The 24395-nt window shown below is 43.3% G+C and overlaps 3 protein-coding genes across 3 annotated transcripts; all 3 read right to left on the bottom strand.

Annotated features, from left to right (window-relative positions):
- Positions 1–841: 841 nt before the first annotated feature.
- On the bottom strand, positions 842–12173 carry LOC114786672 (target of Myb protein 1). The gene is made up of 15 exons (XM_028973972.1): positions 12016–12173; positions 10876–10960; positions 8940–9018; positions 8681–8830; positions 5717–5851; positions 4969–5094; positions 4734–4850; positions 4156–4289; positions 3861–3900; positions 3682–3778; positions 3529–3601; positions 2661–2736; positions 2050–2109; positions 1443–1482; positions 842–1293 (listed from the first exon to the last, which is right to left on the bottom strand). The coding sequence occupies exons 1-15, from the start codon at positions 12065–12067 to the stop codon at positions 1151–1153; spliced, it is 1407 nt and encodes a 468-aa protein (XP_028829805.1). The 5' UTR covers positions 12068–12173; the 3' UTR covers positions 842–1150.
- A 436-nt stretch (positions 12174–12609) lies between these two features.
- Positions 12610–14166, bottom strand: bglapl (bone gamma-carboxyglutamate (gla) protein, like). The gene is made up of 4 exons (XM_028974230.1): positions 14048–14166; positions 13715–13960; positions 13514–13622; positions 12610–13070 (listed from the first exon to the last, which is right to left on the bottom strand). The coding sequence occupies exons 1-4, from the start codon at positions 14106–14108 to the stop codon at positions 12968–12970; spliced, it is 519 nt and encodes a 172-aa protein (XP_028830063.1). The 5' UTR covers positions 14109–14166; the 3' UTR covers positions 12610–12967.
- Positions 14167–20415: 6249 nt separating this feature from the next.
- Positions 20416–24191, bottom strand: erp27 (endoplasmic reticulum protein 27). Its single transcript, XM_028971010.1, has 6 exons — positions 24146–24191; positions 23275–23369; positions 22438–22575; positions 22206–22322; positions 21061–21186; positions 20416–20637 (listed from the first exon to the last, which is right to left on the bottom strand). The coding sequence occupies exons 1-6, from the start codon at positions 24189–24191 to the stop codon at positions 20416–20418; spliced, it is 744 nt and encodes a 247-aa protein (XP_028826843.1).
- Between the last annotated feature and the right edge of the window lie 204 nt (positions 24192–24395).

Below are 24395 nucleotides of genomic sequence, written 5' to 3'. Positions count from 1 at the left end.
TGCCCGCGTTCTCCATGAAATTTTTTTTTTTTTTACAGGTGGAGCTTCAGGCTAGGAAGATCACTGATGTCTTCAGAATGGACTCATGCATCATGCCTCCGGAGAACAGGAAAACCTTACAGTCCTGCAGATGGCAGTGCAGGTTCAGTAGTGAAGAAATATCATGACCACGAACATTTGCACGCATCAGGCATGGGTTCACACACTTCTCAGAACAAACGTGGAAATTTGCACATCATCCAGGAGTTGACTGCAGTTGGGAGTTCATATTTCAGACCGTGAACAAGATCAAGTTGACAATCCTCTCAGTTCTTTCCGTAGTTGTTTAAATAGCAGGGTCCTCAAATGCAGTAGAAAGGGAAAACTCACCACCATGATCCTACACAACCTCACAAAAATCCCACCCAGGCAGCCCTGTAGCGTCTTTTTTAAAACGCTGCATTTCAGGGTTCAGCTGATCCTTCATCTTTAACAGGAATTACACCCACTGTGATGACTCCAATCTTAAATTATTAAAATAGAGGCATCTAAGAAGGAAATGAGGAGGCCACGATCCCATCTGGTCCAGGTGTGCACCCATGATGCACAGAGGAACGTGCTGAGATCTGATTGCTCAGTTTCAGGTATAGTGTGGGTGAGTTGCTTCAGGTTTATTCTCATATGTATTCTATTTTTTTTTTTTTTTACTTTTTGTAATTCCATACACCACACACCTCCTGAACCTCCACCCACCATCACCATCATCTGTGAACCACCTCAGAAACATCCAACAAGAACTGTACAACACAGAGAAATGCCTTCCAAATGAACGGGTTCTGTTAAAAAGACAGAACTGCAAACATGGATGTGTATTGTTGTACTTTAAGACCAGATACATGTCATACAGATTTCTTCACTTTTCCACATTAAACAAAATACATTAGAAATATTCTTTTTTGTGGTGAAGGATACATAAAATCAGAGAATCTCCAAACAGGTTCAGAGCAATCAGGTCTCAATCCTGCAGCTTTTCACACCGGGTAGGTTCAAAGTGGGTCAAGACAGAGACAGACAGAGATGAGGGCTTCTTCATCGTAATCAGACTTTAATGAGGTCACCATGCCAGGACAAGCCATAATGGTGCCCTCTAATGACCAACGCCCACACTGGCCTACAGTTTAAAGAGCTGGTCATGTGACATCTCTTGTTGGGAGGACGATGCTGGTGGAGCAGATGAGGAGGTGGTGGAGTTCCTGGTGACCGTGGGCAGATGATCTGCTGCCACTGCCCTGTCCTGCAAGAACTTGTCAAATTCTGAAAAAAAGAGGAGAAGAGATCTGGCTGGGTGGTGGAAAACGAGTGAAATATCTCACCAGTACTTCAGGAGGACAGACCTCAGGAGGACATGAAACCCATTTATAATCATAGTGTCTCCAAAACGAATGCCGGCCAAGCCTACTCACCTTCACTGGTGACCCCGTCAGCATCATTAACATCTTCAGGCTAAAAAAAAAAAAAAGATATTCAGTTCCACAAAACCAGAGGTGATGATTCTCACGTTCACTTTTTCCATCTCTGGGATTTCCTGTGCATTTAGCACATTTTTACCTAATTCTGATGAAAGAAGCCAAGAAGCAATCCTCACATTTCAAACATATAAGAAAGAGCAATGAAGACATGAAGGAAACGAAAGAAAAGCATTTATTGGCTTCATCAATAATAAGCTAAAATGTCTCAAGCACCACTGGTCTTCATCACATTAATCCATGGTGATATGTTCCTGAATACGAATATTTTTTACTTTTTTCTTTTCACTGATTATGATCATCATGCTATTTCCGTATAAAGCTAAAGAATGTAATCAGAACCGACTAGGAAGAATATGGGGAGTGAGAATATTGTAAAATGTGTTCTCACTCCACCTTAATAGATTGTTTATAGTCATAATGTCACAAGACCAGATGCTGCCCATGGAATTCTGGTCCTCATCCTTCGTCTAAGTGAAAATTTGTGCTAAAGCTAGTGACATGGCATTTTCAAAAGAACGTGAGGTGGAGGTATGACTGTTACCATGTCCATGGACATCCATCTCTCCAGGTCGTTCATCACTGCAGACTGAGGAGCCGGCGTCTACAACAAGAACAGCAAATTCACAGAGTCATTACACATAACAGCAAATTTGTCGGTTTTCGAATGTCTCGATTGGAATTTATTGAAAATGCAAGTGTACAGATATTAGGATTGAGACCAATGATTGGGCAATGCATTAAATATACACACTAACGACACATCATCTCTATATTGGACCAGCCTGGATGTATCATAGTTGTTAGTGAACAATTCATATTTTGTGATTTAGTCTATACATAACTACATCACTCTTCCTGACATGGCACTTATGATCACTAACTCTGATTATCTGTACTTTAAACACTATTTTTAGTAAAAATACTAATAAAATTATTACAATTTTTTCAATAAAATCTAAATTTTTTTCATACTGACTCAATAATTTATTAAGATACACTGCGCGGCTGTTTTGTATTTTTTTCTAGATGCAATTAATAGGAACCACATTTCACTAAATTAAATAATATTAAATAATATAACTATATATCTATCTGTCTATTAATTGATCATTCTGTATGTCTGTCTCTTTGTTCCTCTCCCCGTAGCCTCACCGCTCCTGTGACTTGCAGGCGGGTGTCCAGTGCTCCAGCCAACCCTTCCACCGCTCTTGGGTCTTCATAACGTACACTGTAGCATAAAACCATGTGAAAAGATTACAGCAGTCAACAACAGTATGTAACCAGCTATAAAAATATATAATTGTCTTTAACAGTATTTAACCATTCATAACAGTATATAACAGTACGTAACCATCTATAACAGTACAAAACAGTATTTGACAATCTGTAACAATATATAACAGTCTAGAAATGTCTAGTACCATCTATAATGGCATAATAGTCAAAACCTGGATGAACCTACTCTGTGGTGGTTATAGAGACATTTTAAAGAATCAAACATAATAAACATATTTAGTATTTGTTGTATCAGAAGAAAGTGAAGTATGTTTGGTGACTGTTTTTTCAGAGTCGCCTCTTTTTCCTTCATGGCGGCTTTGTTCACTATTGTCATCATCAAAAGCCGCTTGATGAGCTGCTCATTAACATGAGTGAATGATAAGAATTACTGTTGGAATCCGTCACCGTTGTCTAACTTAAGGTGGTGTAGAGAAAAGTGTGAAATGCTGCCATCACAGCAAAAGCTCCCTGATTTGGAGAGATGCAAATGTTTTTGCCTTGTTTGCAATTTTTTTGTTTATTACATAACCTCATGTGTCTTATTTCATAATCCTGTGACTTCAGTTTTGTTCTATAATGTAAAACCCCCCAAAATGAGTAGGTGTGTCCAAACCTTTGAGTGTATAATAGTATACAGTACGTAAGAGCATGTAATGACAGAAGGTAAAATCAATGGTTTAGGGATGCGGAAATCCACAAATACTGAACTTAAGGAAACTAAAGTTGTGGTTCATCCATTTACCCTTTTCTCTGTTCCGCTAAAGAACTGCCTCTGGTTTGAGCGAACATGTCAAACTCAGCATCTTCTGCCGTACCTGAGGGAGACAACATCAACTCATTTCACACCCAGGAGGAAAACTGCGAGATGTTCATAAGAAACTCAAAAGAATCTCACCAGAAGGGGTTGCCTGATTGGATGGAGCCGTGGCTGATTGGCTTATGGGGCTTGGAGTAAGTGGACTGAGGTCTATAAGATTTATACTCGCTGGTGTCTGTCCGGGTGGGAAAGAGCTGGATCAGTCGATAGAGAAACAGACATGAAATTATGAAATCTAATCTGGGCACACATCTTACCTCTGCTGACGGTGTCTGTTTGCTGTTTAACCTCTCAAACCTGGAGAAGAACATGAGAAAACCAAGACTATATTTTATACCCATGCAGAACTGGCCATGTGTCTGTCTGTATATATACATGCAAAAATGTTTATGAATATATATGATATGTTAATATATTCTTGCCAGCCCAAGTCTGTAATTATTTCAAAGAACAGACCTTTTACAAAATTCTCCCAGTCTACTGCCAATGTATTATGTACATTGTGTAATGAAGATTATGTACATTGTGTAATGCTGCACCGCCATGCTGTACCTGTCGTAGCGGATGAAGGTGTTGTTGAGGTCATCATTCAACACCAGCAGCTCACCAACCAGGGCTTCATCGCTCACACTGGGGACCAGCTCCACCACCCTCTGCTGCATGCTTTTACACACGGTGTACAACTGCTACTGGTTCACACAGAAAAAGAGAGCGCGTCAGCTCCTCAGCCTAACCTTACAACGTTGTAACAAATTCATGCTTTCATAAATCCACAATCGTTTTTACAAAGGAGCCGGAACAAGGCTCTGTCACAAAATTTCAAGTGCCGATGCCGCGTTGCCAAATTGGGATCCTTTTGGTGGTTTTTGCACATTTACATGACAAGCAGTGAACAGGACTTGACACAAGGTGAGTTTTTAACACAAAGCCATCTGACTCAGAGAGCACAGCTAGATCTTTCGACCAGGAGGTGGAATAAAAAAAACATTATCTACCAAACTGAGCTAAAACCCTCAGTCTGGCAACACTGTACCCAAAGGTCAGAGTTCAGGGCAATAACAGGGAATTTACAGGCAGCACACATCTCATCAGAGCTTCAGCACAAATCTCTTTTAAAAAGAGAGAAAGACCTGAAGCAGCTCTCTGTCTGAAACGGGACATTCTCCAGGCGTGAGCTGGTTTAACATCTCGCTCATTACTGTCAGGTTACCCCTCACCAACTCCACTTCTGCCAGCAGCTTCTGTCTCTGTTACACAAAGAACCATCAAACAAACACATTGGTACTCGAAATCCGAACATATTAGACTCCATCCTACACGCGTTTTTCAGCGGGGGACGTGGACGGTCGTGGGCGTGTTCACTACCTGGGTGGGTGTAATTGTGACAGGGCCCTCAGTCGGCGAAGTGGGAGCAGCCTGTGGCGGCAGTGGGGTCTGGGGTTGATGGTGGGGTGCTGGTGGCTCAGATGAGGTCTGATTTTCCGGAGCACTCTGACCACGAGAGAGAGTGAGAAAGAGAGAGGAGATCAGCTGATAACGTTGTATGTTAAAAATTGCGAGAGTTCCAATCCAGGTATTTTAATTGGACGAGATTAATCCAGAGCTCTGTACTGATTGGCTCCGGCTGGGAGTGAGGCACCTTGATGGATCATGGAGGAAAGTCAGCGGTCATCAGTCTAGAGACACGTCCTGGTTTGATGCAGTACCATTTCTAAGCCCCATTTCAACAATAAAATGGCTGGTTTTCCATACTGTGTCACTGGATTGTTTTCACTATGCATTTTAATCTGCTTTTTTTTTACTATGCTGTTATACACATAACGACATGGAATTCAGTATGTTGTTGCACAACTGTTCATCAGCTGGGTGAGTTCCCTCCCTCTCTACACTAGATTCAAACAAGGAAACAACAGGATCAGGGTGCGCTAGTGCCACATTCCTAACTCTCTTTAAACAACATGAACGCAGTTTCCCACCAAATTGCAGCTCAAGTAGCAGAATGATAAAACAAGAATTTTCTCAGGAAAGGAAAAAAAAAACAGATCCAGGGCTATATTTAGCACTGGAGAGTGTAAAGAACAAAGTCCAGAGGAAAGTGAGCCGAACACTTTACTCTGTGGGGGGTGTGTATAGGTGACATGGCGTCCAGGTCGGTCATGGGGAACTCCAGTCCCCTCCTCCTCAGGTCCTCGTACACGCAGACCACGCCCGCCAGCGATGTGGTGTTACGGAAGGCATCTGCCCAGGCCTGCAGAAGACAGAAGAGGGGACGTTGCAATGAGGGACGGTTGCAGTGATGGTTCTCTATGATTAATGGTTCTATGATGATGGTTCTCTATGATGGTTCTCTATGAGTACAGAGTTGGAGACGAGGCGAGCCTGAAGACAGCCAGGACCAACCTTTCCCGTGGCATCAGAGAGGCAAAGAGACAGTACTCCAGAGAAATATCTAGTCGCTTCAAAGACAGCAGAGACACACGGAGCCTGTGGCGGGGCATACAAACCATCACGGATTACAAGCCCCCTCCACAGACCTGTGATAGCACCATCTCCCTGCTGAACGAGCTGAACACCTTTTTCGCTCGCTTTGAAGGGAAAAACAGCACCACAGCACAGAAGACCACACCCCCTCCTGGTGACCAGGTGTTGACTCTGTCCCCGGACAGTGTGAGGAGATCCCTCAGCAGGATCAACGCTCGCAAAGCTCCGGGCCCTGACAACATTCCTGGTCGTGTACTGAGGGACTGTGCAGTGGAACTCACTGATGTCTTCACAGACATCTTTAACATCTCACTCTCCCAGGCTGTCGTCCCCACCTGCTTCAAAGACACAACAATCATTCCGGTGCCAAAAAAGTCATCTCCTTCCTGCTTTAACGACTACCGTCCAATTGCACTTACCCCCATCCTCATGAAGTGCTTTGAACGGCTAGTCATGAAGCACATCAAGTCTGCCCTCCCCCCCTCACTGGACCCCTTCCAGTTTGCATATCGGCCCAACCGCTCAACCGATGATGCCATCTCAACTGCACTCCACTCAACACTCACACATCTGGACAAAAAAGACTCATATGTTCGAATGCTGTTCATAGACTTCAGTTCAGCATTTAACACAATAATCCCACAACAGCTCACACAAAAACTGATCCAGCTGGGGCTCAACACCTCACTGTGTAACTGGCTGTTGGACTTCCTCACAGGAAGACCACAAGCAGTACGGGTTGGCAGTAGCACATCCAGCACCATCGTCCTTAACACGGGGGCTCCTCAGGGATGTGTGCTGAGCCCCCTTCTCTTCACTCTGCTGACCCACGACTGCACTCCGTCACACTGCTCCAACCTCTTCATCAAGTTTGCGGATGACACGACTGTGGTGGGACTCATTAATAACAGGGATGAGTCTAACTACAGAAGCGAGGTGAGCCGCCTGGCCAAGTGGTGCGGAGACAACAATCTCTCCCTGAATGTGGAGAAGACGAAAGAGATTGTTGTTGACTTCAGGAGAGGAAACACTCAGCATGCTCCTCTGACCATCAACGGTGCATCTGTGGAGAGAGTGAGCAGCACCAAGTTCCTGGGTGTGCACATTACCGAGGATCTCTCCTGGACAAAAAACACCACTGCACTGGCCAAGAAAGCACAGCAGCGTCTTTACTTCCTCCGCAAACTAAGAAGAGCAAGAGCACCAGCCCCCATCATGCACACATTCTACCGAGGAACCATCGAGAGCATCCTGTCCAGCTGCATCACTGTGTGGTTTGGAGCCTGCAATGCGTCCTGTCAAAAAACTCTCCAACGCATAGTAAGAGCAGCTGAGAGAATCATCGGTGTCCCTCTCCCCTCCCTCCCAGACATCTACAGCACACGTCTCACAAAAAAAGCCCTCTGCATAGCAGCTGATCCCACCCACCCAATGCAAACCTTCTTCAGCCTGCTGCCATCAGGGAGGAGACTGCGGAGTCTCCAGGCCAGGACCAGCAGACTGAAGGACAGCTTCACCCATCAGGCTGTCAGGAAACTCAACTCCCTCCCGGCTCTGCCCCCACTCCCCTCACTCCCCTCTTCTGCTCCACAAACTTTCTGAACTCTAAATCACACAAATTGACCATGCACCAGTCACTCTGTGCAGCTCTGGTCTGCCATCTACCTCACTTTCACTTCGTCACTTTAAACTTAAAAACTCTGTTGCACTATTGGTTTTTGCACTCTCCTGATGTTGCACTCTCCACCATGTGCCCTTATTTGTACATGGTGTTTTTAAAATTGTATATTGTGCCTTTCTTTTTAAATTGTATTTATACTCTGTATTCGTTACTGTTACTGTTTTTGTATTTAATGTTATTTTTATGGGTCAGAGAGTAACGTAATTTCAATTCTCTGCATGTCCTGTACATGTGGCAGAATTGACAATAAAGTTGACTTGACTTGACTTGACTTAAGTAGTATTTTCATGGCTCAAATTTACTAGACACTTTGTGGAACATGCTGGAAAAACAACAAAGGCAAGCACAAGGCTGACACAAACCGGTTTAGTCTGCTGTCATGATTTATAATTATAATGATTTGTACTGATAAAACGTGAAATGCTGATGGGTTGACCTGCTCCTTTCACTTTAAAAGCCAGTTTCATGGCACAGATTTCCTGAAATGCTCCAATGCTCCAGTGCTTCAGTAATAGAAGAATCTTGGTATGTCTTGCTGACATACAAAAAATACATCATTATATATACAATATTAATATTTTATTGAACATACAGCTGTCAATTAATTACATTTTTTAAATGAAAACTAATTAATGCAAATAATCAATTGCGATGAATTCATAAAAAAAATTGCGTTGGTCGTGCCTTGTTGCTTGCAATCAAATCCATTCATGCAATTTTTCCACAAAGTTGAGCAATCAGTCGAGATTATTGCGGCTTAAACAATGATTGGTTGCTCCTCCTATAAATAAAACGTGGCTGAATTAACGCTGTTCATTTATTTGAATATGATACGCTTTTTGAACGAATCGCAGTGATTAACGTGTTGGCAGGCCGCGTTGCCTGTAATACCAACAGTGGTGAAGGGGCGCTGACCTGTATGATGCTCAGCACGCGTTCTTGCAGCACCATGGGCGGGTTGTTTTTGGGCAGGATGGCCCGGACAAGGACGTCTTGCACAAACTCCTTGCTGCAGACGTGCGTGTGGAAGCGATGGCCGCAGTTTTTCACACACGTCTCCAGGACCTGAAACGGAGCCGGGAGTCTGGAGACCACAGGGCTTCACCACGAAAACAGCGTGTGCGCCAAGAGCAGCTTTATATTCTATAGTCTAAATCTGGCAACGCAGCCCTACCGTGAGGGCCAGCATGACCTCGCGGAAGTTCTTATTCCCCACAATCCTCTTCTTAATCGCTCGCACCGCATCTTTGGGCCTGCAAAAGAAACATGTATTATTATTATTTCATGTCTAATGCCATCAACAGTTTAATGTGGTAAAGAATGATCACAAACTAGACAGCAAAATATCGCTGAAATACAGTTATTGTGATTGAAAGTAGGGCTGCAACTATCAAATATTTTTGGAATCGAGTATTCTGGCGATTTTTTCATCGAGTAATCGGATAACTCCACTTTTGCGTTTTTTAACAACTCTATCAATAGTGTGTTATGCAACATGAAAATCCTCTTAAAATGAGCAAGCAATTGGCTGTTATTCCTCACAAAAAAAGTTTTTTTTTATTCAAACTCAATACTTTAATTAGATCAAAGCTTAAAACCTTTGGGTTACTGTATCCAGAATTAAGCCCATTTAAATCAACCTTTCTGTGAAACATTCATGATGTACATGAAAAAAAAAAAAGAAACATAGGTTAGCCTATTTTGTTTATTTTAATAAAAAAGGGGTGCACCCTCTGCTATAGTCCATCTGAGAATAAAGAGAAAAAAAAGTTTAAAGGTACAAAATAGTAAAAAGAAAATATAAATAAACAATTCAAGTGTTACTAATAATTCAACTTAAACAATACAATTCAGTTTCCAGTTGTATCCAGATGAGGTAGGTAGGTAGAATGTTTGTCTTTGTGCAATGTTATGTGCAAAATAGAGAGAGAGAGAATTTGTCTTAGTGCATGAGTGTGCAATGCATGTGCAAGTCTCAAAAACATTGATTTGTGCAACAAATGCTATAAACTTGCCCAAAAGTAAACCTATATGCTAATGAACGTATATTTGTCCATCTGTTGCATTTATTATTACTACCTTCTGTATGGGGAAGGCGTGTTTTGAGATGTTACCTGTCAGAGTGTGTGGGTGTGTGTGTGTGTGTGGCACGCTGGAGGGAGAGATGGGGAGGGATTAATTACATGAGTGAGATCTCATGCCTTATCCTGCCTCATCACTATCGACTCATAACGCAAATAATTACAAATAATGTAGGTTCTAAGAAGCGCTAATGTTAGTTAGCAATCATAAATACGATACCTTGTAGAAGCTCCGAGTCCGCTTGGAGATTCTTTTGGTTAAGGTGCTGTAGTATTGACTAAGTACTTTTATGGTAAGCCAGGTCCGTTTTACAGTGTATACACCGCACTACGTTGTCCACGCAGCGTAAAATAGTCCCACACTTCAGACATTTTATGCTTTTACGCACAGTGGTATCTTGATTTTCTGCCAATAAATCGCGCCTCCTTAAATCTTTGAAATTTGCCTCAGTTAAAACAGTCCGTGTAGAACAATGATACCGGTGCTGCGTAGCGATACGATAATAGATGGACTTTGGTGACGAATTACACGAAGCCTCGGGGCAAATCATTTTCCTTGAATATTTTTTTGTAATGGAATCATTCGAGTTTTTCGAATAATCGTTTCAGCCCTAATTGAACGATTCATATCAAGTTCCGTTACAATATCGTGAATATGGGTGAGATATTGTACTGCATAATTAAATTGTTTTGTCTATGCTGTGTGTAGAAATGTCTGTTATTTCCACTCTGTTGTGCAGAACACTGCTGTACACAGCAGCATCATACTGTATCTGGAGTATATTTATTTGCATCCTGAACTGACGTGCGAATTATTTCCTTGTTGGTAGACATTGAAACCATCCTGCGCATTGTCCCAAGAAAAAGAAGGTCTAAACCTCCTGTTGTGTTCTTTTTTCATTCTTATTAATTACACTGAATATCATGATCAGCGTTCTTGCTGTTTGAATCTTAGCTCATGTTGCTCAGCCCTAATTATCAAACCGAGAAGCTGCACAAAACAGCGGAGCAGATGAAAGGTGAACACACCCGTCCTCAGTCTCGTTAATGATGTCACAGATTTCCATATTTAGGCCCCAGTCTTCAGCTTGTAAAGCGGAACTGGTGGCATGTTCTGAAAAGAAAAGGAAAAAAGCTAGCCAAGCGTTCCAGTTCTATATTCTGCATCATTTCAACTTTTAATGAAGTAGGAAACGATTTGTTTTTTTAGTTTGAATGAAATGGATCTGGGATACAGCATCAACGCTGTTTGGTTGGCTGTTTGGTTCAGTTTAGGCTCCGCCCACCACCATACGTTTCAATGTCAAAACCAATCAAAACAAAGAAGCTAAATAAATGAACAAACAACAGCCTGTGTGTTTGTAGGAATATCTCCTTGAATAATACTATTTTTTGTATAATGAATCAACTTAATTAAAGATCAATTTAGGTGAACGATCTGGGATTTTTTTTTATATATATAACTATGACCGCACACATCGGAGGAAAATTTAACAAATGGAAGAGTGGGTCCTTCTGCGACATCAAGGTGAAAACAAAGCAAACCGAAGTTTTCCAATTATTGAGGTTCCTCCTCCTGCCCACAGCGTGTTATAATCCCCTAAATCCCCCAAGCCCCCCACTCTCTCTCTCACTCTCTCTCACCCCCACCCACACCCACCCACCCACACCACAGCTTCATGTGACTGTCAGCTGCTGCTGCACCCTCGCTCGGAGGGAGGATGGTGAAGGTCCGTCCCATTCCGAGATGTCTGCTGGATGAAATAAAGGGGCGTTTCGCGCGGCGTGACCTTTGACTCGGCCTCACATCCCTTATCTGAGGGGCGGAGACCGGGACTTGTTGTGAAATCTGCAGAATTGTCGATGAGCGCCGGGAACTTGTAATTACGTCGTTTCTAATTATGGCCTTTTGACTTGCTTGCGGTGAACTTTTGACCCCGCCCACCGTCTGGCGACCCGCAAGTTCCAATAAAAAAATGAAGTTATAAAGTAACGCGACAAGTTGGTTACAGTCCTGTTACCGCAGACTATTCTGTAATTCTACAGTCCACCATCACACTCTTTCACCATCACACACTTTACTTCTGCTTTTGGTGTTTCCGCCGCTCGCGCATTACAAATCATAATCATCCTCCTCCTCATCATCATCATAATTACTGCGACACTCACGGATCCGCTGTCCCACGGGAGAAGAGAAGGGATTTCCGATCAGAAAGTCCATCGCCGTTCCTCTTCCCCTGAAAAAGTCCGGATCCCGACTGGCTGCGCGCGCACCCGCCAGCGTCTGGACTGCGGACGCGCGCTCACGTGGACGCCGGGGTCAGGAAGCAGGCGTGTCAGACATTAACGCGAACTATCGTATTCACGAAGATCCGTCACAGAATGAAACAATTCGCAAATAAGCGACAAATTACCTATTTATTCAACATTTTTAATCAGACCTTATTATTCCAAATCAGTAATGTTCTGCTTTTACTACAGCTCCGGGTTTGCAGGTTTGTGTTAAAATTTGTCTCAGGATGTGAAATCTCTCCCCCGAGCCTGCAAGAACTGTGATGTGTTATGCCTCATAAAATAACAGCACAATTACACAATAGTTACACAAGCAGCGTCACACTTGCTAAATGCCTTCTGTTCTCATAACAATCTATTTATACTTTATTACGACGGCGGCCGAGATTTGTGGTGAAATACTGCCCCCTTCAGGACAAGCACCGACTTACGAGAGATGTGGTTGTAATGACGTGAATTCAAACAAACGAATATTTTCAGAAAAGTTTTATTTTATACAAGTAAGCACCGTATTTTACACAACTATGTACATTACGAGAGAAACATTTCATATTGCAAGTCATATCTATGGGCAAAATAAATGTTGAGAATGGACATTCTCTAGAGCATTTCCACAAAGGAGCACGTCGAGCACCAAAAAAGCACCAAAAAATTGCAGAATACAGAAACACCCCCATTTCCATACGCTTATTAATAAAGATGTAACGTATATAGTTTAACCCTTCATTTTGTGTAACGATGACAGGCCTCGGCACTGCTGCTCATCGCTCTTCCATCCCAGAGGAGGGGTCAGAGTTCATGGAGGGCCCAGCAGGATGCCTCTGAAGGTCTACAGCGTGATGGGGCCATAATATGCTGTGTAGGCGGCGATGATGCCCGCCGTTTCAGCCATGTCCTCACAGGCCAGGTTGGCTTCGCACACTTCCCTCAGACTGGACAACGGGACAAAAAAAAGCAGGCGAATCAGTCTCTGAGATTAGCTTCAGAAAATTGTGCAGATAATTTGTAGTAATGTAGTAAATGTAGGAGATAAAATAAGAATTTTAGAATTTTTCAGGTCAAGAACTTGTAGCTTACTCTACTCATAAAATCAGCACTTTTTAATATTTAATACAAAATATGTTGCTGAACAATTTTGTCTTGTAGTTTGGCAGAATAATGGCAAGATCCGATGCAGGGACGATGACGTCCTCTACAAAAATATCAATAGTACTGATGATAATTTGCCCTCTTTCTGGCATGTCCCACTGGGGAGGGCTAGGACCTGCTGGTGAGATTACATCTCCTGGTTGTCTTGGTCTGAACAGCCTCATCTGAATATTGTGACAGTTTAGCGACACATGATCAAATGAATTATGATCTGCATGGTCTTCACCTCTCCAGCTGCACAGGGCTGAGATCAGCCGCCACCGTCGCTCTTCTCGGTCTCTTCAGCAGAGCAGCCGCCACGTCTCTCTTCACCACCACCTCTGGAGCCGGGTTCTCTGTGTGCACAGTCTGAGTTCAGGCATCTGGAGACGTGAGGAACGTCCTCTACACGACACGTAAAGAGAAGAAGCGTCTGAGGACGTCTCACCTTCAGAGCTGTGTGACTCCGACGAGGATGAGGCGGAATCTGAGGTGGAATCTGAGGAGGAGGTGGAATCTGAGGAGGAGTCGGACGCGGAGTCAGACGCAGAATCGGAATTGGACTCTGAGGAGGATGTGGAGTCTGAAGCTGAAGAGTCAGAAGCTGAAGATGAGGCAGAGCTAGAATCAGATCCGTCTGTGTCTGGTGGCCCGGCAGTGGACAGTAGGCCATAATCCTCCACAGCTTGTGGAACTGAGACCGATTGAGAATAAAAGGGGTTAAAAATCTGATCTATCAAACATCTCACGTTTGTCAGGTTTAAAAATCTATAAAACTTACCTCCCATGGACAGACAGACCGACAGGACGCCGAAGATGGCGAGGAGTGCGAAGGTTTTCATCCTGGACTGTTCTGGATGTCTGGAAGAGTCAGAGATGCTCTTTTCTTTGGCTTCTTCTTCCCCTTGCTGTGATTTGCCTTCCTCGCTCCTGAGTATTTATAGTGTTTTCTGCGCACAGGGGGGATATCGGTTACGATTGTGATTGGTTTGAGAATCGTGTGGCAACCTGACCCCGGCACACCACCCTTCTCCACATGCCACACTCCGCAACTCACTCCCACATGCTGGTTTTCATTCCACGACACACACACACACACACACACACACACACACACACACACACACACACACACACACACACACACACTCTCTTCAGGATGGACAGTCAACTAGAAACAGAAATGTGTTATGATAAATGCAGAACTAACTGTATGTGTTCTAGAAAAAGAAACATCCGCATCAGTGAATAATGTGACAGAGGCAGCGAGAAGGTGGGATGATTGGTGAAGAAGTTTTCAGACTTGATCACTAACACCACCTTCCTGGTTTGGATTTGTGAACTAAATGATGGGGATGGTATTACTGTTACCACTGCTGGAACCCAGAACCTTCTCTCAGTTGTGCTGGTTCACTAATTCTTTGCTGAAGTAGAAGTATGTATAATTGTGTTAAAAATTTTTGTAAAAAAGTTAAACTAGTAAGTTAACTAGAAAAAGTTAAAGAATTGACTCAACCTCTGTATCCAAGTAAAAATGACAAAGTACGGGCTCTGTAAAAATCCCACATTTCATACAAATCCAGTCATAAAAGATCTGAAAGTTGATTTAACAGCTTATGCATTTGCTCAGTCTGAAGACACGTTACACTTTTCAAAATAAGTCCATTTTAAACTGACAAGGAGTTCAGCACTGAACACTAAGGATGTTCACTGGCGTCAGGTAATTAAATAGATAAAACAAGAAAGAAAGCAGACCATGCTCTGGGTGTCAGTAACCATCAACAGAAACAGAGAACAGATAAGGTCAATTCCGATTGATTTTTTATTTAAAACCCTGAATGGACTAATATAGAAGAACTTTTCATTCAATATAAAACCGCTACTATTTCACACCAAATTTGAATGTCAGGTGATTAGTACTATATCACGGTCTCACAAATATATTTAAAAAAAGCTGTGCGCAAGCTGTAAATGACATCATATGCTCTGTTACTATAATCTGTAAATTATTGTGGGAGTGAGAAACAGTTTCATGAGAATCATCCTCATTATGCAATCTGTTCTTATTTTACACACGCAACACTTGGTTGGGGCCGAAGGGTTGGCATAAATTCCTACTTAAAAATTGTCATATGCTCTAGTGAGGACATTCATTACATAACCCTAACACAGCAAGTCATTAGTGGGATTTAAGGCGGAGCCTGTAACCTTTGCGCCGTGGCGCAGCAGATGCAGTGATATGAGGCACGCGACCCATATGGAGGTGTCCCCACATCAGCAGCTGCCCGCTGCCTTCAGCCGCCCCCGCAGTTCCCAAAGTGCCACCCCAACCGGCAGCCGCCTTCGGCTAATCGAGCGTCCGGGACTCATTATGTGACGGAGCTTAATTAGAGGTTGCTGCCCGGCCCACCACAGCCGCAGCATTTCCTGCAAGGCGTCCAAAACGGCAAGTTTACAACCAGAGCCCGTGCTGGCTCAGGAGAGGGCGTGTGTAGGAAGGCCAGCGGCTGCTGAGATGCTCGGCGGGGCGTGTGGACTGGGGTGCACGGCAGCGATGACCCTGCTGTCGGCCTCTGCCTCGTCTCTCCGGTTTATTCTTGGGGGACGGATTTGTTGTGGCTGTGCTGGGCTGTAATTTCAACGTCTGCTTCGCTGTCTGCCTGGAGGAACCAGCGTAAGTGTGAGAAGAGCACCACTGCGGGGATCCCGGCCCGTTTTCTGCACCCTGCCAGCACTGGTATCATTCCACCATACACGATACACCTCATAATACTGATTTTACAGTAGAGCAGAGATATCATAAATATCAAAACGATATCTACACCTCCTGTTGTCTGCAGAAGACATACAGCAACCTGAAGGATCCACCACATCCTGCCCATCATCTGTTTGAACTGATGCCCTCTGGATATTCAGTAGGTCCATCAAAACACGCACTACAAGATTTATGTCCAGTTTCTTCCCCAAAGCCATCACTTTAACTGTAAAGTTAAAGCCCATCCAACAAGTACAACATCTCATTAACATAAAAGTCCCACGATGCCATGGTCCTGTTGTCACTCCACACTGCCCTCTCCCACCTCGTGAAGAAGGACCCATATGTGAGAATGCTGCTTGTAGAGAACAGTTCAGCATTCAGTCAAAACTGGACAGGACACTCCGGGACTTGGGTCCAAGCAGCTGCCTTTGCACCTGGATGCTCAACTTCCTGTCAGACCCCAGGTTGTCAGACTGGGCAACATCATATGGGGCAGTGGTGGCCTAGTGGCTAAGGAAACGGACTCGTAACCAAAGGGTTGTGGGTTCAAATCCCGAGCTGAGGTTCCCTTGAACAAGATACTGTCCCCACACACTGCTGCCTTTCTACAGGACATCATCAAGCGGAGCCTGGGCAGTGGGGCAGTGGTGGGCCTAGCAGGTAGGAAAGCGGACTTGGGTAATCGGAAGGAGCCACCAAAGAGCCAATGAGGCACTAAGGTGCCACTGAGCAAAGCACCATCCCCACACACTGCTCACCGCTGCTCACTAAGGTTGTGTGATTGTGTGCTGTGCTTGTTTCACAATGACAGTCACTTCACTTTTTTCACTTTTCAGACGGTACAGCAGCATCTGGTCCTGGACCAGCAGACAATGGGACAGTTTCTTCCATAGGATCATTGGATTGTTGACCGCACTGACTTACAACCACCAAACCCATAATCTCAATTTGCACTGTTTGCACAATACAGTTTGTTAAATTAAAATAGTGTGTGTATATTTCTCTATTGTTGGTTATTTCTACATATGCACTGCACCTTTGTATTAGTGTCATGTGATGTGATGTGATTGGACATTGCAGATAGTGTTGTCCTAGCAGTGAAAATGATTCTCTCCACAAGCAGAAAAACACAGAAAAACTATTTACCACAGTCTGCAAAGACAGCCAGGTGAGGAGATCCTGAGAGCATCTCCTTCAACTTGCCATCACCAGAATGACACCCTGCATGATGGGATCTTGCCCTTAAATCACACTCCTCATTTTCAGCCAAGCTGAGCAGACACACCAGGGGGAAAAGATCCTAATTAATGAAGCTCATCAAGCAGAACGTAGATGAGCTGCGTTAATAGTAATGAATTATACTTTCGAATAAGCAGATGTCACCACTGGCTACGAGAGATGCACCACATTAATTCCACATGGTGGGTGGTAAAGTTCACACGGGAAAACAAAACAACTATAAATTACAATAAGACATTATTATCAATAACATCAAAACAACAAAAATTACAATCATTATGCAATGTTACCGTATTATTAGTAGATTCATCTAACAGTTTATTTTTTCCTTTATTATTTATCGTTAATCCCTGTATTTATTATTACCTGGAGCCGAATTTTTGGGGGTTTGTATAAAATGATTTCTTTATTATTTATTGTTGAATTTAAACAGGATGCTCCTGTCTTCATGATGCATCAATACTGAAGAAGACGTCCCACCTCGCCCCCTCCTCCATCACACAGCTGAAGATTAAGTCTGTTTCCTGCAGCTGACCGACGGGTTCACCCAGAACGCGGGCCACATGTGGAGAAGTCACCCTGCCTCCGCCCCCCCAGACACCGCAATCCCATCAGCCATTGGCCGCAGCTGTGGAGGCCTCGCCGCTGTGGCATGTTTGTGTGTCTGGTTCACGTTCGGCCGAACGCCACGCTGCATAACTACCAGCTCCGCTTCAGGCCACGCTGTGTGTGCAATTACAGCCGCTGTCTGTTTATAGACAGAAAGGCTCTAACAGATCTGCGTCCAGCTCCTTCTCCAACAGAACGTCCCACTCCTTCCGTTCCTTTCGGTCCTCCCTGATTTACTGCCGTCTGAGCAACAAAACAAAATTCCTGTGATCCTGTATCCAGGAATGACCTTTCAAGAACTTTCCCAATGACACCTTGACCCCTGGCGCTGGTGCTTATTCCATGATCTACAGGTACCTGATGATGTGTCACCAGTCATGTGGAGCACAAGTAGACCATTTCAACACAGCGATGAAGACCAGACCAGTTCCTGCCAAAACCATCAGCTGGACATTTTATCAGAATAATGTTAATAATGCTCACAGACCAGGCCTCAGGTAAGGTAATGAGGTAATCATAAAGGTGAAGATCACTGATGATCCGCTTACAGTGGATGGAATTTGATACGGAGCAAGTGGACATTCTGTAAATATTTACCAATGTCAAAATACACAGTGTCCATCACCAAAATTCCTGCAATGCAGATCAGAATGAAGATGTCCTGGTCTGATGAATCACAAATTCTTCATGTTGATGGCATGTGGGACTATTTGAAGAATTCAAGCTGGTGGAGGCAATGCTCTATCTCAAAACCTTGGGTCCTGCATTCATATGGATGTTACTTTGACATGTACCACCTACCTAAACATGGTTGCAAACCAAGTCATGGAGACAGTACTTCCTGATGGCAGTGTCTTCTTTCAGCAGGATGATGCTCCCTGACACACTGCAGAAATGCTTCAAGAACGGTTTCAGGAGCACAGTACTTGAGTTTGACTTGTCCTCCAAATTCTCCATATCGCAATCAAAAATACACCTTTTTGTGTTCTCTTGTAACCGTCACCCTTGGTGAGCAGTGGGCAGCCGTGACAGGCGCCCGGGGAACAGTTTGTGGGGACGGTGCTTTGCTCGGTGGCACCTTGGCGGATCGGGATTCGAACCAACAACGTTTTAGCATCGGTGGGATGTTAAAACTGGTCCTACCTCACATCTTAAAGGAGTGAAGTTAGGTAGGTGGTGTTAAGGCTATGGTTGATCTGTGTGTATTTTTAGTACACATTGTGTACATTGTGTTGCTACTATTTATTGACCCGAGGACATACCTCTCATCTCATTTATAAAAACCTTTTGCCACACATTGTCTGGACATCTTCTGTAATGTTGCCGGACACGTCCACAAACCCGTCAATTCTCACACCACCGGCAGACCTATATTCTACTCTGCACTCAATGACATCCAGTACTGCCCTCGTTATGAGACCCGTTTCCTGTTGGCTAACGAACCCTGCTAATTATTCCAGTCTGGCCCTCAAAAATGCTCTTTTTTCTTCTCTGTTGCTGTCAGCGCCGTATATATGCTGCATCTGTGTTGCTCTCCTCCACTGGTTCCCATTTTAGGATGCCGTATAAAGTCTGATAGCCTCTATACATTTCTATTTCAGGTCTCGTTACTCCACTTCGTATTCTGTCATTCATCTGCACACAATTTACTTTCTCTGTTGTGGATGGATGAAAAAAAATCAGATCAGGACCCCATATGTGGGCAGGAGGAGCCTAGTGACTTGTGGGTGAAAACCACTCGCCACAGACGTCTTTCGAAAACACACACATATAGGTCTGAGGCCAAAAATACAAATACTGAGACGTGCTGAGGTGCAGAAAACCAAAAGCCTAAATCATCATTTATAAAGATAATGTACAAAATCTGCTTGTCATGTGCTCTTTAAAATGTATCAAATATTTGCACTGCATTTTAAAGTATTTCATAAAATATCAATATAATGATTGTTTTATTGACGTGGGTTTATGCATTGATGACGTGGATTAAAAGCCTTTTAGACCACAAGGGGGCAATATTATATTTTTTAAATAATAAACCTTGTTCACCTGACAACTTTTTTTCTTTATTTTTGCATTTCACAGAATTCAGGATTCAGTTAAAAAGTTGAAAAGTTTTTTTTTCGTCCGACATGTTCAGAGTTCGGTTCTGGCCTCAGGCTGCCCAGCATCGTTTACTTTCTAAAAAAGAAGTGCAATTGTGTTATTCCTGTTTTTTTATAAAGACACAGTGTAAAAACCAAACGTTTCACTGGTTTGAGATTTTCATGATTCATTATGACACAGTAAAATCACTTTTTTTTGTCTATATTATTTCACTGATTTGGCTGATAATTATGAACAGAGCCCACCTTACCTACATTTACATTACATTTACGGCATTTATCAGACGCCCTTATCCAGAGAGACTTACAATTAGTATTTACAGGGACAGTCCCCCTGGAGCAACTTAGGGTTAAGTGTCTTGCTCAAGGACACAATGGTAGTAAGCGGGATTGGAACCTGGGTCTTCTGGTTCACAGATAAGTGTGTTACCCACTAGGCTACTACCACTCGAACCTGAAGAATACCTGAAGAATCCTGTCCAAGAATGATTGGCAGAAGCTTCGCACACGGTCAGTAGAGATTTCTCCCTCTGACATGAGCCACTTCCTGTCGGAATGGCCGTCGTAGATGCCGACTCGGGGTAGGTCTCGAGGCTTGAGGCCAAAGTAGTCCAGTGAGCGGTCATTGGACTTCTCCTCTCCATCGATCAGTACAAAGAGGAACTGGAACAGAAAGGATATTCACTAATAATTTGAGTTATCCACGACCTGAGGTCAGTTCCTCCTCGGTCCTAAATCATGGCTGGAATTCATGGTTAGAATCACCTTTTGCTATTTAATGTGTATATGTTATTTACACATTATTTGTTCCTGCACCAAACCTACAGCCTTCAACCTCAGCTTCAGAAAATGGGGCTGTGAATTCTGCAGCTGTGAGCTAACAATATCCTAGAAGGATTGTGCTAACCCTGCTATGGAAAATGCCTCATCTGTCCACTCGGAATGCTAGAGCTGGGTTGAAATAATCAGATTTGTGGAACCTTCTGGAAGATGGATTATTGGGTTTAGTAGGACAGGGATCTTATTCACCCAGTGGCGGTGCCACCACAGAAAACAAATCCCCTCTAAGTCCACTAGTGGCCAGACCTTTCCAGTGAATTCTGGAGCCAAGGTGGCCAGCTGCTCCTTGAGCTTCCTGTATTCACCACTCCCTCTGTTGGTGAAGAGCAGGAGATGCGTCTTGACTCCAGACTTGAATAGCCCCACTGCGGTCTGGCAAAAGAACATAAGTGGGTTCCATGGTGTATCCATGAAAGAAAACATAAAATAACACAAAAACATTTGAAACACTATATTATAATATCTGAGGCTTTTCTGTAGGGAATTTCCCTTTATTGGGAAAGCCAGACTTTCACATTTACATCTACAGCATTTAGTAGTCCATATCTGATCTTCACTGTACAACTAGACTCAACAACTGCTGTTAGACACTGACTAAGTTAAATACCACCGCAAACCTTATTAAGAGTCGGGATTATGGCAATGGAATCGTTATGTGTATTTAGCTTAGATTACACTACTTAAGAAAGGCAAGTGTTTAATGGTCTCTTGAAGATGGGAAAGGTCTCTGCCATTTTGATGATAACAAGAAGTAGGTTCCACCAGACCCCAGAACATGTGTCATTTGTACCATATATCAACCACAGTAACTACACACATGCCTTATTATTATTTAAACGCTGTTGTAAAAAGAGTAGTGCACTACTCATACACTATTCATTCTGTCCTACCTCATTCTGTGTGTCTTGAAGTGCAATAACTGTTGTGCAATATTACACCTCTTTACTTTTAAACTTTAAACTATCAAACTATCTATCTGTGAACTCTATCTATAAAACAGTATTCTGGGATCACAGGTTCAGTATTTCTATATAAATGCATCTGATAATTGCTGTTAATGTAAATGCACAGGTGGCTCGAGAAATGAAAGGCCCCGTAGCAGTTAAAAAAAGACAAATCACAGGTAATATTATTATATGGAGGGTATGTTTATTGGTAGTCGTAGTAGTTTATATTTGGGGTGTATTTTTGCTAGAAATGCCACAAAATGCCATTTCGACAATGGTGTTGTATAATAAACATGCACATTTTTAGCAGTGAAATTAGTGAAACAAGCTCACCAAATCATTTTCATAGAAATTCCCTGAACAAACTGGATCAACCACCCTATATGTTCGGTTCAACATGACTCTCTCTTAACAGCCATGCGAGGTGGCATGAAGATACTGTACCATCTGGTTGTACTCGGTGATGTAGCGAATGCTGTACATGGTAATGAAGCGTTTGAGGCCATCAATGTCCACCGTCTTGGCTTTCGAAAGCTGAAGGTTCTCCTGATGCAGGTCTGCCTGCAATACACACACACACACACACACACACACACACACACACAGATACTGTGCTCTGTAAAACACATTTGACGTAAAACGTAATGTCCTGATCTGCATGGTGCACAGCTGCTACCTTTCTGAAGATTGAGATGGTGTCTGAAGTTACGTTGTACTTCTCCCACACTTCTTTGTTGCTGCACACAGCCACAGGAATGGACTTGACCTCAGCAGCAGCTGCCAAAAACTCATTATATCCATGAGCGTCCTTGTTCTGAGGAGAGACAAACGAGATCAATTCTACAGCAGCCATTTCAAGATGATATGATAATGATTCTACAAAATCTAATCAAACAAGGTGAGAACCACTGCTGTGAACTCAGCACTCCTATTTCATTCTGTTTGACCTGTGTGTTGATTATATCAATTAATATTTCATATAAATGTGTTTAGTCGGATGTTTAGCATTGCTGTAACTATTTCATTTTCCATTTTTCTCAACCAATTGTAACTAATCAAAGTTGGATGATTGGACAAGCCTGTCAGCTGAAAAAGAAAGAGACATGCAATCTTTGTGCTGTCCAGATGTATGTCGTCTCCAAATGCTGAGTGGACCTCAATCCAAAATCATTTCTGTACAATGAATGTATAGAGTGGGAGTTTTGGAGGTGGACAGAATGTAGGTTCATGTCGGGTTTATGCTAACAGATCGGTGCCAGGAAAACAACGCCTCACATGGGCCTACTCTCCCTGCCTTGGACCAAAGCACTGGGCATTCTGGGATGGCTGCCCTGTCTCCATGTGGGCTGGACAGTAGCACGGAACTGAACTGAACCAGGATTGTGGTTAAAACCAGGGAAGCAGTGACGGGACACGACACTCCGGAGGAATGAAGTTCTCCCACGTTTCCTGCTCTGTGAGGCTCCGCTAAATACCAGAGACACTCACAATGTTCTCCCCACTCGCCCCTGACCTCAAAGAATCCGACGACGGCCACGTCGCCTGAGTCCACGAAGGCCTCAGCTGCACCAAGGTCGTCCAGCCTGTGGAGGGGGCTGTTCGTGGAGGCTGAGGACAAGGCAAACCTTTTATCACTAACACAATTAATACAGTCCCATGAATCCCACTATTCTAAACTCTTAGTTCATGCTGGACATTCAGCCCCTGACTAACATGGTGTTTAACCAGTGAAGACATCACTATTATACTACTGCTATACATTTACATTTTTGGCATTGATCAGACGCCTTTATACAGACTGACTTAAAATCAGTAGTGACAGGGACAGTCCCCCTGGAGACACTGGAGTGTCTTGCACAGGGAGGAAATGGTAGTAAGTGGGATTTGGACCTGCTTCTGCTTCAGGTCCAGTGTGTTGCCAAATAAATAAAAATGACCTCTGTTACATAAAAGGAAAGCAGTGAGGATTCCATCTTCAACTCACCCCTTATTTTATCACAAAGGAAAATCATCAGCATGGTAACAGGATGTCTTCACAAAGTGATTACCAGTCCAACATTAAGCTAAACTAGAGAAGATTCCGTCATCAGCTAAGAACTGATGTGCTAAAACTAAAACGCGTCATGAACTTTTAATTAAAAAATAATTACTAATTCAATGTTAAACTAAACTAGTAAGGAATCCATCTTCATTACTGTTTCAAAATGTAATTACTGTCCAACAGGACGCTAAAGAACATTCCATAAAGAGCAAATCTACTCACCCACCATGAAAACGTAAAACACGTAAAGATTTGACTATATGCTTTAGTTTTTTTCCATCTTGTGTTTTAGTTGAAGCAGGAAATGACAGGAAACGTAAAATAAAAATCCTTCAGCACATACCTTGTGTGTCAGCGATTAGCAGTGAAAGTACAACAGTGAGCAACATTTTAGTTCTGGAATTGACTTTAATGCCACTGAACGGTCCAGCCTTTCTGTTTCACACCCTGTATGTGAATAAGTGGTACTTTTACTTCTGCTGACACCATCAGTTCCACCACTGACCCTGTGAGAGCCTCACAGCTGCCAATGATACAGTTCCACTGGATTTTGGGCTACGTGTCACTGCAACAGACGGCTAATGGTCTGGCAT

The sequence above is a fragment of the Denticeps clupeoides genome, chromosome 3 (assembly GCF_900700375.1).
Source record: "Denticeps clupeoides chromosome 3, fDenClu1.1, whole genome shotgun sequence".
Lineage (NCBI taxonomy): Eukaryota > Metazoa > Chordata > Actinopteri > Clupeiformes > Denticipitidae > Denticeps > Denticeps clupeoides.
Note: the sequence above shows the minus strand (reverse complement) of the source record. Positions and strands in the feature narration are given on the sequence as shown.